The sequence below is a fragment of the Manacus vitellinus genome, unplaced genomic scaffold, assembly GCF_001715985.3.
Source record: "Manacus vitellinus isolate BGI_N305 unplaced genomic scaffold, ASM171598v3 scaffold_22_pilon, whole genome shotgun sequence".
Classification (NCBI taxonomy): Eukaryota; Metazoa; Chordata; class Aves; order Passeriformes; family Pipridae; genus Manacus; species Manacus vitellinus.
This window is the reverse complement of record NW_021939632.1, coordinates 394,293-410,287: the sequence shown is the minus strand read 5'-3', so window position 1 is coordinate 410,287 and position 15,995 is coordinate 394,293. Positions and strand designations below refer to the sequence as shown.

The 15,995-nt window shown below is 38.5% G+C and overlaps 1 protein-coding gene across 1 annotated transcript in view; it reads right to left on the bottom strand.

Annotated features, from left to right (window-relative positions):
• The window catches only part of NCKAP5 (NCK associated protein 5), a 369,416-nt gene that overhangs the window by 55,370 nt on the left and 298,051 nt on the right, over nucleotides 1-15,995 (bottom strand). The window contains exons 11-14 of the mRNA XM_018072435.3: nucleotides 10,563-10,667; nucleotides 6,896-7,087; nucleotides 2,552-6,393; nucleotides 1,676-1,853 (exon numbers count right to left, since the gene is read on the bottom strand). Of these exons, the coding sequence (XP_017927924.1) occupies nucleotides 1,676-1,853; nucleotides 2,552-6,393; nucleotides 6,896-7,087; nucleotides 10,563-10,667 (4,317 nt within the window). The remainder of the gene's footprint in view (nucleotides 1-1,675; nucleotides 1,854-2,551; nucleotides 6,394-6,895; nucleotides 7,088-10,562; nucleotides 10,668-15,995) is intronic.

Sequence of the window (15,995 nt, the reverse complement as noted above, 5' to 3'; positions counted from 1 at the left end):
CAAAGTGACAGACAAAAAGCACAGCAAATTATTGCAGCATTAGAAAATAATAAGTTAGAAAGAAATTGTAGAAGCAATGTGTAGAGGTTTTTGTACTTCTGTACAGTGAAGATATACCCTGAGCTGTCAGGACCATATTAAATGGGGCATAGTTAAACTGAGTGGCTCTGATAAGGGGTTGTGCTTTGCTATCAAAGTTCTAGATCAGTTGGATTGAATTTCCTGCATATTGCACATTTCCAGACTTTCATTCTCTCTCTTTCCTTTCAGTGACACTACAAGGACAGCCTTAGATATGCTTATAATTTGTGGTTTTATAATGCAGGAGGCATCTACATTTTCAAAGAAGAGATGTTACGACAGGAGTCAGGAGGAAAGTTTTCAAACATTCATTTTGCATATGTTCCGTGTAAGTTTTAAAAAATGACCTTGCAGATGTTCTTAGGAAAGACATCTGTATTAAAGTAAAAATCCCCACATTTGCCTGAATTTGAAACCCCATATGGGATGCATCCTAGACATCAGTACTAAGCTAAGAGTTTCTCCAGTTCCCATTATGAAGCTTTTTGTAATGTTTTTGCAACACATCCAATAGAATTTGTGTTTCAAATTCTCTCAGAGGAAATAGTTGTATGTGCTGCACTTCAGTAACTCAGTTCTGTCAGAACAACAAAAGTAATAGCCTCAGCTTCATATTAAGCATTATATTTGGCAAAAGTTTCAAGAATTTTTGTTAAAATTGTGATTATGGTTAATAATCGTCATTATAATATGGTCAAGACAGCTATCAGGAATGAGAAAAGAATGCTATTGAGTTAAAGCATCTCTGTTCTCCTGGTGCCTGGACTTTGAAACATCATGGGAAAGGACCTTGCTAGGCAAGAAATTGCTCATTAAATTCTAAGGTTAATTAATAGAAGCTTCACAAGGAAGGGCACACATCCAGCCTGACTTCAAGTTACTGTCCTAGACTCTCTGTGAACACTTCCCAGTGCAGTAAAGCTAGTCACACAACCTTTCAAGAACCAGAATCTAGCAGGTAACAGAAAATAAAATGATTTTTCTTCTAAATTGCAACATTCCTACTCTCTGGGTAAATTAAATTATCAGGTACAGTTAGTATCTTATTGAAGTATAAGACTAACTACAGGGCATCAACAGGGAGGTTTTTAATGGCACAAAGAGAGATGCAGGTCAAATGTATGTTTTTGCTTTTGAATACTCCCTCTTAAGTGACAAATATTCCCAAACATGGTCAAATACTTTGCCTTTTCCCTATCAGTCGTGCTCTTCTCAGCCTTAACGACTTCTATAATGTTCAGAGGAATGCTTAACACTGGCATGCAATTTTCAGGGAAAGGGGAAAAAAACTAAAAAAAAAAGAGAATGGTCCTATTACTTCACTCTACTACAGTATGATTATAACATCGTTGTTCATATATCTCCACTGGAATTGAATTGCCAGCAGAAGCAGTAGGATCTTCATGACTAGCTGTATAATGTGGCCTATAGTCAAGCTGCCAACTTTTGTATTAATTCACAATTCTCTAGCTACACAAAATCTTTCTATCGTATATATAAACAGTTGTTATCCTGTTTGCCTGTACTGGCGATAGAAAACACATCCAAAAGTTAAAAAGAAGGTAATAATGTTTTCATGTACTAAAGCACTTACCAGAGTCTGATTCTGCATTTCCATATCAGCTTTTGTGTTGCTGTTTTTCTTGTGGTTTCCTTGAGAGCTGATAGAGTTGCCATGAAGAGAGGAGCCCTGGGAGCTGCCCTTCGACACACTCCTGTAGGAAACATTATTTGATCCACTTTCTGTCTGCTGAGCTGCTTTCTTATCAACTCTGCAGGTAGAGAGTGATTCCTCTGATAAATTACATTGCCCTTCTTCAATCACTCTACTTTCCCATTCCTTTAATGTTTAAAGTAACCCCTCTGTATCTTTCTGTCTCTAGACCTTTGAGTGATAAATGTTTCTAACCAGCCTTGATCAAACCTGTCACTTGCAATTTCAGGTAGTATATCAATTTAGCCTTTCACATATAATGATTTATATTATATTTGGAACTGCTGTGGGGCAAACGTGAAAACGCAGTATAACAATTGCTAAGTTCTTCTGTGTCCAAAGGTTGTGGTAGCTAGAAATGTAATTAATTCTGACTAGTTACCAAATATATGCTTGCTGGTTACAATAGAGGAAGCTAGAATATATTAAAACATGTACCTTATTATCCACTATCTTTACATACCATCTACCTAGATTCTTGATTTCTGGAATCATTTGAATTTTTATCAACTTGGACGTAACTCGCCATTCTTTAATTTCAAAGACCAGTGGTTTGGTTAACAAAGTAACATGAACAAAATTATCATCTCATTATTAATGCTTTTTTTCCTGTAGAGATTAAAGTCCCAACGGTGTACCTACTGATTGCTACTGTGCATTCTTACTATAAAAGGAACATACATTGAACTTAGCATCTGGGCATCTGTAAAGCTGTAAGTACATCAATACATATCAATTTGTGTTCCAGAGTTTTACCTGTTTAAAAGCTCTTTCACAAAACTGTCTTTTGGTGAGTACGTAGCTTCAGTCGAACCTCTGACTTGTTCACAATCAATCTCACCGGTGGAGTCTTGGGAAGGTTTCATAATTTTGCTCTCCATGGCTAAAATGTCACCATTGTCTGTTTTCCTGTTAATTTCATTTTCTATTTCACAGTGTTGTTCAGTTTTCTTTTTTTCTTTTCTTCTCTCTAATTTTGCCTGTTTAATTCCAAACCCTGAAACTTTTGCATCCTTTTTTTCTACCTTAGTTTTAGGAACATCAGTTTTTCTGCTACTCAGTGCTGGGAGCTTACTCTTTCGAAAACCAAACCAACTTGCTATAGAGGGCCCAGTCTTTTGTTTAGTCTCCACAGTGGGAGATTTGGTTTGTCCCTGACCCTTTTGCACATTTTCTTGGATGCACAACATGACTTTCTCCTCTATTGTAGGTTGCAGAGATGGTGAACCCAAAACATCATTAACCTTCTCAGAGGCTTCTGCTAATTTTAAAGACATTTGCTGCCTTTGTGATTTTGTTGCTTCCAGTTTATGAGGATATTTTATTCCATCGAAGCTTTGAAAGGACAAAATTTGTTTAGAAGATACAGTAGCTGATGCTTCTAACTCCAATTCTGCTGACAGAACACTTTTTTTACTTATAGCTTCATGTTTAAAACTTTCAGTGCTCCTCTCACTCTGCATAGATCGGCTGCGTGCATCTTTCTGAGAAAATGGTTTGTTTCCATCACATTTTGAAGTGTTATGAAACAAGTCTACTTTTGAAGATGATTTGAAGGGTAGTTTGCTTGGGCTTCCATGCTGGCTATTGCAACTACTATTTCCCAGAGAACCTTGCCTAGGATAAGAATTTTCTGTGGGTTTAGTAGTATATAAAAGAGTCTCTGGTGTCACTGCTGACCCAGGAATAGCCTTGATTTGAAGTCCTTCCGTGGCTGAGTTCTGCCTGGTTAGAGAATTTCCTCTGTCAGAAGTGTTTGTAATAATTTGAGTCCGCACTTTTCCGAGACCTTCAGTCAGAGGGGCAGACGGCTTCTCCCCTGTTTGAATGCTAAAACTCTGACTACGAGCTTTTGCTCCATTCATGCCCAGAGCTGGCTTCAAGTGCGACTTGTTGCTAGAAGAAACAGATCTCTTAACTAATCTGTTTTCTAATCCATCTACTCTGTCTACCATCAAGTTGCAGTTTTCATGTGAATGAGGTGATGCTGTATCCGTGCTAAGTCCCACAGTAAAATTATTTTTTACTTCAGTATCAGACTTAGAGTCTTTTAATTCAGCATATGCTGCACCTCTGGTGCTTACACATACAGATTCACTTTGCTTGTACTTACTTGAACTCACATTACTTTTGGAAGCTGCATTTATGCTGTCTTTTTCCTGCTTCCCTGGTACAGTAGAGCTCTTGCGGAGAAGCTGGGGAGATTTGACAAATAATTTCAGTCCTACAGGAAGACGGGTTTTCATTCCTTTCTCGTTAGAGTTTTGAGTAGCATGTGCAGGATCACTGGCACGAAACAGTGTTGGCGGGGATTTGTTTACCTGAGATAGTAAAGGCTCACTTGTGCTGGTTGTATGACCTTGAGGAGTTGTGGGGAGAATGTTTGGCATCTTTTGTTGCTGATCCACCCCACTGTCAGTGGAAGTACTTTTTTTCCTGGAATATGTGTCTTGTGAAGAAGTTGTTTCCAGTGACGGACAACCTAGAGAAAAGGACCTGGCTGTTTGAAAATCTGTGCTGGAATAGTCACGATTCCTGTGGAGACCCAGCTGATTAGGGTTTTTTAGGCAGACTTGCTTTGTGGAAACTTTGGAAGGCCCTTTGCATGCACTATGGGATTGTTGAGATGTGCATTTATTTTGCATAATTCCTTCTGCATTTTCTTGAAGGTAAGATAATTCAATTTTGGCCCCAGAAGATACATTTTTTGCTTTCATTTCATAACTAGATTGATTGTGAAAGCCAGAGTTCATAGTTCCTTTTAATGGTGATGATTTCAGTATATTTTTTGTTGTTTCAGTGGGACCAGCTCCTCCTAACTTTACTGCTATAGGTGGAGAATGAGCATAATTAGGCCGAATCAACAGGGATGTTGACCTGCCTGGAGGAAGGGGTGGGGATGGAGATCGGGCTTCTACAGTGGCTAAATCACAATGAAAGTCTCTGGTTGGAGGTTCTCCATAGTTACTTGGCTCTTTAAGGTGCTGAGGCAACAGTGGTGATGCTGGACTCTGACTCTTTGGATACTTTGACCCGTCGCCTCTGCCTGGACGTTTCAAGTCAGGCAGGGGGTGGGCAGGGGGCTTTGGAACCTGAAAGTCAACTTTCGAGTCAAAATGACGAGGTGGACTTTGCGCCTTTTTGAATCTTGAAAGCTTTACAGGTGGCAGAGCAGGTGATTTTTCAAGGGCTGTGGGGCCCACCGATAGGGCTACAGGTGTATCCCCACTCTCTGAGATCACAGTTTTTTGTGGAGAAAATTTACCTCTGCTGGGTATTTTAGTTACATTTGGCTTTTGACTGATTCCTGCATGCACAGTGGAGCTTGAATTGGCCTTGTATGATGCATCATACACTGGCTTCACTAGTTTTTGTCGTGAAGTATTTTGCAGTGTCACTCTTCCACAGCATGAAGATTCACTGCAGGTCATGGAGACAACTGTATTTTTATTCCCTGTATTATCTTCAAGATTATTTTTCTCATTTTCTTCTTCTGGTCTGTCTAAAGCAGTGTAGTTTCTAGCATTGGTTCCTGTCTGCAAATCAGTTATTCCCTGAGGTGTAAGTTCAGTGTATTCTGCACTGGACACAGTTTGTGGCTGGTTGATTGAAATCTCATTTCTTGTTACAGTGACAACTCCAGTTTGATGTGAGCTGAATTCAATAGGCTCACCATCCTCAGCATCAAATATTACTGTTATGCACTCTTCAGAGGAGGTCTTTTTTACAACCTTTTGTTGTTTAATGAAATTACATGTCTTCGGCCTAATGTCTGAGTGAACAGGTATCTGGTTTTCCTCTTTGTCAGTAGATACAAACTGAGAATTCTCCGTGACTTTGAGCACGTCAGAGGCCTTTGTGTACTTCTCAGTAAAGGGAGTTGCTAATAAATCTGATGGACTTTTCTCATCGCTGCTTTCTATATGCAGTTCATCCAAGACTTCATTGTCATCAGTATCTGAAAGCTGAAAATTAAGGTCTTTCCAGCCTATATTAGCATGGTTTTGATTTAACTGTAACTCAGGCGGCTTTGTTCTGGTGCATGATTTTACTTCTCCCTGAAATCCACTGACAAAACTAGTCAATTTTTCAGGTCTTTCCTTTGAATTAAAATATGAATTTCTTTCTGGAAAATGTTTCCTATCAGGATCCCAGTCAAAGAGACTGTCAGAAATGCTATGAGTTAATTTGTTACAATAGGTCCTGCAGTCTTTGCTTGGTAATTCCTGCAGCAACAGTAAGGAGGAAGAGTCATCATCTGCATCATCATGTGAATCTGAATCATAAGAGAAAGTTTTGTTATGTTCAATGCAAATACTTTCTATTTCCATTGGCTTACAATGAGTCTGTTCATTATGGCCACCACATTTAACTCCAGGGGAATATATTCCTTCGTTAGAGTTCATGCAATCTTTGTAACCCCATTTTGATATTACTGACGGTGATTCAAGTAATATTTTTTGCTTCTGTAATTTCTTCAGCCCTTCTAAGATGTGGTTTTCCTTGACACGAGTTGGAGGTAGATCATCGGCAGGACTCGAGAGGTTGCTTGGGAGCGAGGAACCGATGCTTATTCTTTTATCCCATCTCACGGATGACTGTTGAAACAAAATAAAGCTCACACATTACTCACAAGTGCTGTCAATAAAAGCGTTACCATATTGGTAAAGAGATATAGGAGTTGCATAAGGACATTACATTTCATCCATTGCTATTAAGAGCAAAGTTCTTTTTTAATAAAGGATTTCATAGGGGTGTGAAGGCTGCAGTGCATTTAAAACCTGTAGAAAGAACAATATGAATGGAAGGATTAAGATAAAGAAGAAGAGCAATTTGGACTATGAAAGACACAATAAATTTCAGAATTAATGAGGAGACTAAGCAAACTGGAGTGACAAAGGAATTGCTAAAAAAATTAAGTGGGGGGAGTGACAGGGAAGGAGATATTGCAGTGAGAGCTCTTACTGAGTTTAGTGGCAACTGTTTTCAATATAAAAGAGAGAAGAAAGTGAAAAAAAATTTCTGAAATAGGCAGCTTTTCCTTTAATCTTGTTTCAGACTAACTTAAGCTAATAAATTAAGAAAATTAATTTGATTTACCCTTCTGCTGCATGTCTTTCCATCATTCCAAGTGTAGGAGGAACCACTGGAATATTCACTGCAAGCACTTGAGAGGGAGAGTTCACTGCTGCTGCAGCTGCTCCGGGGATACAGGCGACTAGAACCTGTCACATTTAATTGACTCTGGCATTTCAAGACAGGTATACTGGATTTCACATTCTGCTGGCAATCCTAAAATATGAGAAGAAATAGAAATATCTTGTGGGTGGAAAAAGATCGTTTAAATTCCCCTTGATTAAGAATGGCAAAGAAAAAGCAAGTAAGCCACTGACACCTTCCTCTTACACTGATAGCATCTGGTAAATTTAATACAGAGAACTAAATCAAAAATTGCTAACAATTTCATTTCCTCAATGGTTTCTTCTTTATTCTTGAACTAGTATTCTGCTCTTCTTTTGCTAAAGATTATTCTATTTGAATTATGCTCTATACATAAGCAGCGTGCTCTGGTAAGATACAGAAAACAAAGTTATAAGAATACAAGTACATCTTGACAACTGCATTATAGCCCCACAATTTAACAGATGAGGCTGTATACCATGGACAAGGTAAATTAATTTAGTATCCTGAGCAGAATTTCCACTGAGAATGGAATCTCTCCATTACAGTCTAATTTTGGTTTCCTATCTAGTTCAAAGCTTTGTCTAAGAAACTCTCTGACGTAGGACAATCCATCTTTGTGTCGCTTGCAGACAGCTGAAGCCTCTTGCTTATGCAATTTATTGACACTTTATGGCTGCCTTTAGTACTTGTGTAGTTATCGCCCCTCTCCAAATGCAATTTCAGCTGACTGTGACTAAGTGCCAGCTTTGAGGAAGAGAGTAATGAAGAGTAGATAGCACTTTAGGTAAAATATTAAACCTCTGTAGGAGTATCTGGGATGCCTTTAATTTGTTTTCGAACTAATACTCTTGTGCCTAACAGCGTTTGAGCTTCTTTAATGTTAAGTACTTGCACTATTCTGTTGTGCTATTCTCCAGTTTCCTTACAGAATCAGACATCTTTTTAATTATCAGGAACACCAGACATGACTACATGAAAAAAGGTTGTAGAGAGGTGGGGGTGGGTCTCTTCTCCCAAGTGGCAACTGATAGGACAAGAGGAAACAGCCTCGAGTTGTGCCAGGGGAGGTTTAGATTGGATATTAGGAAAAATTCCTTCACCAAAAGAGTTGTCAAGCGTTGGAGCAGGGAAGTGGTTGAGTCACCATCAGTGGTTGAGTCACTGGAGGGATGTAAAAGATGCGCAGATGTGGCACCTGAGGACGTGGTTTAGTGGTGGACTTGGCAGTGCTGGGTTAATAGTTGGACTCAATGATCCTAAAGGACCTTTCCACCCAGTGGTGGGTTAATGATTGGATTTGATGGTCTTAAGGGTCTTTTTCAACATAAATGATTCTATTATTCTATGACCATTTCATAAAACTTTCCTTTGGATTTCATTAAGGCAAGCTGAAACAATATTTATTGAAAGCTGAAACAATATTGATTGGGGTTTTTTTATGCAGATATACCTGAAATTAATTTTGCTTAATGAAGAATTTACCTTTACATTCAGGAAGAAACAAGAAATCTGAATTTATTGAATCCATAAGACAATTATCAAAAGTGTGTACACCGCAGACATGGTGTACATGCAAATCTCTGGAACAACGCTTGGTTTGTAGGCACTTCTCATACGGTGACATGTTTTTTTGCCTTCTGCTAATTTCTTCCATTTATTCCCCCATGTCCTCCCATTCATTAATACTAGGGTTGAATCTTTTTTCAGCTGAATGGGAGAGAGCAGAATTTTTATTGCTGAGGAGTTCATCAGTACAGCTGTTCATTGCTCAACTGACATCATAATGTTCTGTTTTTGACAAACCTAACTACAGGGCAAATCATTACTCTTTGTCACAGGCAAAACCTATGAATGGGAAAATCACTTAGAGGCAGCAAGAGTACAGTTCACCTCTGGGAGTTATTGGTACATGTTCTCCTAGGAAGTCAAATGGATGCAGAAGGAATAGCCTTTAAATCCACTGGCTCTGGGAAGAATACATCTTTCAGCATCAGAGGCAGGCTGATGTCTGTTTCTTTGGCTCTGAAGCAGACTTTTTCGCTTTGTTGAGAGAAATTAGTCTTTATTTCTGACATGGTGGTTCCCATGGGAGACCCTCTCTCGTCAGCTTCCTCAGCTGTGACGGCGCCATTCCCGGTAAGGGTGACTGTGCAGAGGCCAATGGCAGCATCTGCTTGTTCTGGCTATTTCATTGCATTTCAGCTGTTGCACTGGAAAAACATGTCCTGTCAAATTCCTGCCCCTCATACTGGCCTATGTCCCAGCCATCATAGTGTTTAAGGGAAGGATGCCTGTAAATCCTTTCCTTTAAGAGTCTCCTGTAGGAGAAAAGAGCCTAGTGACAAGTACTGCTTTCCTGTCATCTTCAGCTAGTCTGAGCCTCTCCTTCCCCTCATTTTGTTTCCTTTGCACCTAAGAGAGGAGAAAGGCATATGGTCCTGCAGTTTCAGCAATGAAAAAAAAATGGAGATGCCTAAGCAAAAGAACAGTGTATTACTGTAATCATCTTTAATGTTTTAGAGAGGAGAAAATGTGACAAAAACATCATGTCACTCCACGTTCTGAAGTAGGATATCTACTCAATTTCTAGATTGCATTCAGATCGCTCATAAGAGTGGAATTTTCTCCTGCAATTTGCCTTTATTCTCTAAATTATCCAAGAGAGTATTTTGAATAGCATGTTTATGATGCATTAATTAAATACATTTAACTTGCACATGGGTTTATTAACTGACATGTTGAAATTTTAATTTTTTGTAATCATGATTCTTTAGTCATTACCTTTAATGAAATTAGAGTAAAAAGGCCTGAATGTAGTATTATTGCTTAAAAACGTAATTTTCACTAGAAATCACAGAAAATTGAAAGAATTGGACCATTAAAGACACAAAACTCTATATTAGAAAAGCCTAACCTGAAGGCTTAATTAAATGTAATGCAAAGAGTAGTTAGCATTTTTGTGAACCTTTGAAACAATGCCTTTTCATTAAAGTATGTATTACAAAGGAGATTACATTTTTGTTGACACTACTATACTTCAAGATCAAAGGCACAAGCAGGTTCAATGTTCTGTTCTTGTACTCTTTGTTTCCCTCTATGTGACTTTTGTTTTTTAAGCTGCTTTTCTCTTTGACAATGAAACATGAAAGCCACGCTGGCTAACGTTTTGCCAAATAAGCACAAAGCTAACTCTGTCTGAAAAAAAAATGCAGAGCCCATGAATTTTTAAAAGTTCATACATAATATATCATAAAAGTAGAATGAATAATACGGTGCATGGGCTTTAATAAAAAGCTCCTTGACCATTTCTCAGAGATTCTGAGATGTAATCAATAGCCAAAAAGGTATACTGGGGACATTGCTAAGATTTACGCTTTTTTGCACACAGTGACACTATCTGCTTACTATATCAACTGAGGACACAATATTGAATTTCAGAGAACAGAAGGAAGTAGAAGTATTGTTATCTGTCTCAACAGGGTTTCAATTCAGAGATCAGCTTTATGGCTCATCCCTGGCATCAGACTTCAGAGGCAAAAAGGAGGTTCCAAATGAGGGGTACAAGGACAGCACAAACACTCACGTGAATCTGAGCATCAGCACTTCGAGCTTGCATCAGGCTTCTGTTCCGTTCTACTTCTGAAAGCAAATCCCCAGATGAGAGGTCTAAGATGCGTGAATGGAGTTTCTGGGGGGGCAGAAGGGAACGAGCAAAGCATAAGCATTTGTCAAATATGCAGCAGATCAGCATTTTTAAAATTCCAAACTCTGCTGTTCAATTTCAAGGGAAATGAAGACCCCGAGGTAAAAGAGGATTTGTTCCAAGTTGAAACGTTGCTCTTTGTGCTTACTTAGTCCAAGACTTCCTGTCTGGAGAACAGATCATTCTTCATCCAAAACAAACTCTACTTTTTCTTCTAGTCACTGTTTTGCAACTTATCATTACTTCACGTGCAACAATGACAAATGAACTAGTCCCACCATTATCCATAGAGTTTGACAGGCTTCAGGAAAAAAGTATAAAAATGAACTACAAAATTAACATTTATAAATCAATCAACATGTTAATGTTGTTTTATTTACGAGCTGTTACACCTTGCTTGAATGATTGCAAAAGTGACCCTATTTTTAACCAGCATTGATCTTCTGAAGGCCTCCTCTGCACACATTTTAACTCAAAGTCATTAATGTCATCTGTTAGGAACAATTAATGTGAATAGAAAATAATTGCATCAGGGAACTAGGGACTCAGAGGATTTTGTGCATTAATATTCACATGCTGTTCAATTATATACACAGTTCTGTTTTCAGTTTTGCTTGGGAGGATGGCTGTGCTTGTGCCTTTCCCTCCATGTTCACCTGTATACGAATTCTAAGGATTTCAGCAGGCATTAAGCCTGACTTGTTTTAATTGCAGTTTCAATAAAATCCATGATTGATGTGAATGTCTTGGCTGATGACTTCAAGAGAAGAAATATCTGCAGTCTTGTAAGTCCCTGGGCCAACATACCATGTAACAGGCAGTATGGATCTGACTCACAGTCCATTGAAATCAATGAAAATGGACTAAAAAAAATAATTAAAAAACAAACAAACTTTGGGTCAGGTTCTTCTTGTTTTCCTATTAATTCTCCAGGCTTGCAACTTAAGAGACCACATCTACCCCCTGTTCAGCACCAGGATGCTCAGCTTAGAGGAACAAATGGTGCAGACCCTGCCAGGTGCTTTGCCAGGGGACCCTGTGGAGGATGCAAACCATGGAGATTTGTCAAGGCTGTGTTAGTGTCTCGTCCCCCTGTCCATCCGAGAAGACTGGTCAAAGACCAAAAAAGAATCTGCAGCCACAAAAGCCTTTACACACTGTGCAGTAGCAGCAATAGCAAGACAGTTCTTTGCAGGGCCCTGAAACATGAGTCATACAGTATCTTACACCCAACCACTCCCCAGCCCGCTCTCTTGGTACTCACTGCAGAAATTAATCTGCCAGAGAACAAAGCAGGCGGCTGTTCCTACAGCCTCTATTATCTGCATGCTGTGCTTCAGGGATCTATTCCAGAAAACTTAACAAGTTTTTTTAAAAACTACTAATTATATATTTGGGAGTCATTTCTCAAGAGTCGCATATTCATCCAGGATTCTTTAGGAGGTATGATCTGTTGCAGAAGGATTTTTGAGAATATTTTCAATGATCAATATTCTGTAAAAGCATATTTTGTCCAATATATTGTTCAATAGATTGAAATGCTACAAGCACTCAGTATCCAAGATAACGTTTCATTATAAATATTAACTCCATCCAGGCTATGTGTTTCTTAACGTCAGTGATCCTATTTCCTAGTACTTCAGCATGCACCTTTCAAAGTCTTACTACTAGCAGTACTGTCAGCTGTTTGTTCAAGATTTAAGCTCCAGGTAAAAGCTTCGCAAACTCACAGTTTTACTGACTTTGTACATTTGTTACTCTTGACAATAATTCCAACTGCATCACTGAACCACCAGAGAATTCCACTGCTTTCAGAACCAAGAGTCACTGTTGCTATGAACAAGTGGTGTATTCGTCCTTTGTAGAGGAATGAATTACTTTTTCCAGTGAAACCAGTCACCTGAGATATTTTAGTGGAAGTTAGAATAGTCAGATCTGTGCATTAGAGTTGATGACTGGGGACATCTGAGATGGATGCACATTTATAGTTGAACATTTATTTTCCCAGAAAAAAGGTATCATAGAAATAGTGTTATAGGAGTTTTACTGTTGTAAAACTGTCTTCCTATTTTTCCAGCAAGTTATTTAAATACTTTATTACTTAAAATGGAACATATATGCAGCTCAGTAAGGGAAATTAAATATTCCCTTACAATGTCATCTAATGGAATTTAGTGTGCTGGTGTTACTGTCTGTGTCAGACATCAGAGCAGAGATCAGCCCAGTTGGAGCAGGCAGAAAACAAACAATTTTTGGCAAATGATCAGACATAGCCCAGCAGAGCAGGCTGGAAACAGCTCTAGGTTATGGGGGTCCCTCCCACTGGTTCAGTGACCAGAGGGGCTGGGCTGCACAGGGGTCATGCTGTGTTTGAATCATCTTTGCCAGGGTTAAACTCTATGACACTATAAAACTGTAATAACAAAGGTGAATCAGCAGACAGAAATGATTAACAAAGAAGGAAAGTGTGTTCTCAAGATGTATAATGTGATTTTATTTCTGTATCAAACAAGATCATCACATTGGGAATATTCCTCCCCACACATATGCAAATAAACTAACAGACACAGCCAGCACAATGACTAGCATTAACAAACAGCATAATAAAGTTTGAGATCATTAATTAACTATAATCACATAGCACTGAGGCAAGTCATCCAATTACAAAAGAAAAGGATAAGAAAATTATTTTTCTTTCCTTTATTTTTCCTTTCTCCATTTTCAAACTCAAAAATGGGAAAAACTAGTATTTGTTAAAAAAAACTCATTAATGATCCATTTAAAATCAAGTAACAGATTGCGCTAACTATGTATCTTCATTTTGATTTCTTCTCAGATACACAAAATGTACTGTGTCCTTTACGGTTATTTTCAGATGACAGTCACATAACTAGATCAAGGAGTTACTGCTGCCTTGAAAATGGTACAGTATTAAAATCACTGCTGATGCTATCATGATACAGTGCAACAAAAGGCAGACCACAGCACAGAATGACTTCCACAGAAAAGATCACACCAGTTTAAATGAATATTTAAATATGAAACCAAGGGGTTTACAACTATAAATTCAAGTTAACTGCCCTATTTGTTGGTGCCCTATATAATGATAGGGGGAAACTGGGCAATACTTATAGACCTTGGGGAGTGTCTGGGCCCCTCTGAAAGCAAGAAAGAATCAGGATCATTGGACTGCAGACAAGAAAACCCTTATGGAAGTGAATACAGCACGGACTGGGCCAACTTCCTTGGAAATTACCCTGTGCTGAGTACTGCCAGGGTAGGTGTGGACTAATAACTTCATAGCATCTTGACTGGACCCACATCTCTCCAGAAAGTGGGTGATGAGAGGCTCAGAGGGTGAGGCAGAACATAGGGGGCCTCTTTGCAGCTGCCTATGACCAGTAGAAGAAAAACTCCTCCTTCACTTGTGAGACTGATGCAGAAAAGGCCATGCCCTTTGTGGCTCAATGTCGAGATTAACTCCCATAGCCCACATGGAAAATAAAAACAAAGTAATTGATAATTTAGGTGGAATCCTATTATTTCAAGTGCAATAGGAAATACAATTATCTGGCAGGAGATAACTGATCCATCAAACAGCAGGCCAGTTCCCCCTCCTCCAGCAGCATCCTTATTAAGGCTTTCTAGGAAGATAAAAGAAAACTACTATCTGCTGGCAAGAGGCAATATTACAGAGAGACTCCCCTAACTATTGTGCCTCTTGACACATCTGTGCAGAGTATCCATCAGTTCCCATCTCCTTTCTGAACGTCTAATGGCTTGCAGCTTTGCCAGAACAGTTTTCAAAGAATTATGCCAAACAGTACACAGCCTCCAATATTGGATGAGTTAATTGCTATTAAATCAATTGGCTTTGCTTTTCTCACATAAGCCAAAGTCCATCATTCACAAGAAAAGAATTCTCTCTAGGTACTAAGGAGACATTTTCATCCTGGTGCTCCGTGCCAGAGCAGTAAATGTTTGTTTGGGGTGTGTGGCCCTCTCCTGTCTTTCCTGTTATCCAGGTGATCACAAACCTGAACAGGCACATTCTGGACTGCTCTCCTCTATAGCCTGGCCATTGCAATTGGGCTGGCAGGGACTACTTGTTCTGCAGCCTTCACACCACTCATTTTTAATAATTATCTGCACAGAGAATATTCCCCTCAAGTCCACAATCAACAACACCACTGCTGCAAATTTACCTCTGTAGTACTAAATGAGTTAAAAAGCATAAAAGAAGTGCAATACAAGAAGAGTGCTGGTATAACAATATAGGTGTACGAGAGGCTCATGAAAGACAAGAGCTCTTTCTAGTTAGCTGTTTTGTTCACAATCATCTGACTTATCTCACTTTCCTGTTCCCTTGTTCATCTTTAACTGCCATATCCATCAGAAGCATCTATGAACAAACCACATCTAGCATCAGCTTTAGTTTCAAAGATCTTACAGAAATAGTAGTCTATACTACATTTACATTACACATAGATAGCAGACCACAGAAGTAAAAAATATTATTAGGTGTGCTATTACATACTATTAGTTTATGTGGAAGTATAATCTTTCATGAAACAAAATCTGAATTTTTGTAGTCCTTAGATAAATTCCAGAGAGGATGTTCAGCTGGAGATGAGAAAACATCCTTCACCTATTCCATCATAAATTACCCAGATTAGGAAAATGCGCTGTTCAAAACACAAAGTCTGAATTTCTCATCCACTAAATATTCTGGAACTAAGAAGAAAATTAAGTATAGTTCAGGAAAAAATAATAAAACCTCTGAAAGTAGAAATAGACTTTGCCTTCAGACAAATAAGAGTTTGCAATACATATGCTTTTGACATATGGTAATTCTGCTTTTTAAAGCGAACAGAACTAGTAGTTGTCAAAAAAAGCAGCCAAATATGAAGAAAAAGTGAAAGCTGCAAAAAGATGCTTCCATTTTATTTAATTCTAATAATTGCTAACATAGGAAATGTACTTTCAATTGTATACTGTGCACATTCAGCAATGCCTGATATTTTATTGTATATAATTGATGTAATGAAAATAAGATTATAATAATTTTTTTCCAGCTATGGAAGTTGTGTATTTAATAGAAAATTCCGAATTATGTCCTACTTTCCTACTATTCATTTAGTATAAACAGAACTTCATGGCCATCACTGTTTTAACTTTGTGTAAATGAAAACCTGGTCTAGTGAATGGCCCCCCTGCCTGTGGCAGGGGGGTTGGAACAAGGTGTGCTTTAAGGTCCCTTCCAACCCAAACGAGTCTATGATTCTATGAAAATTATTCTATGATTCTATGAAA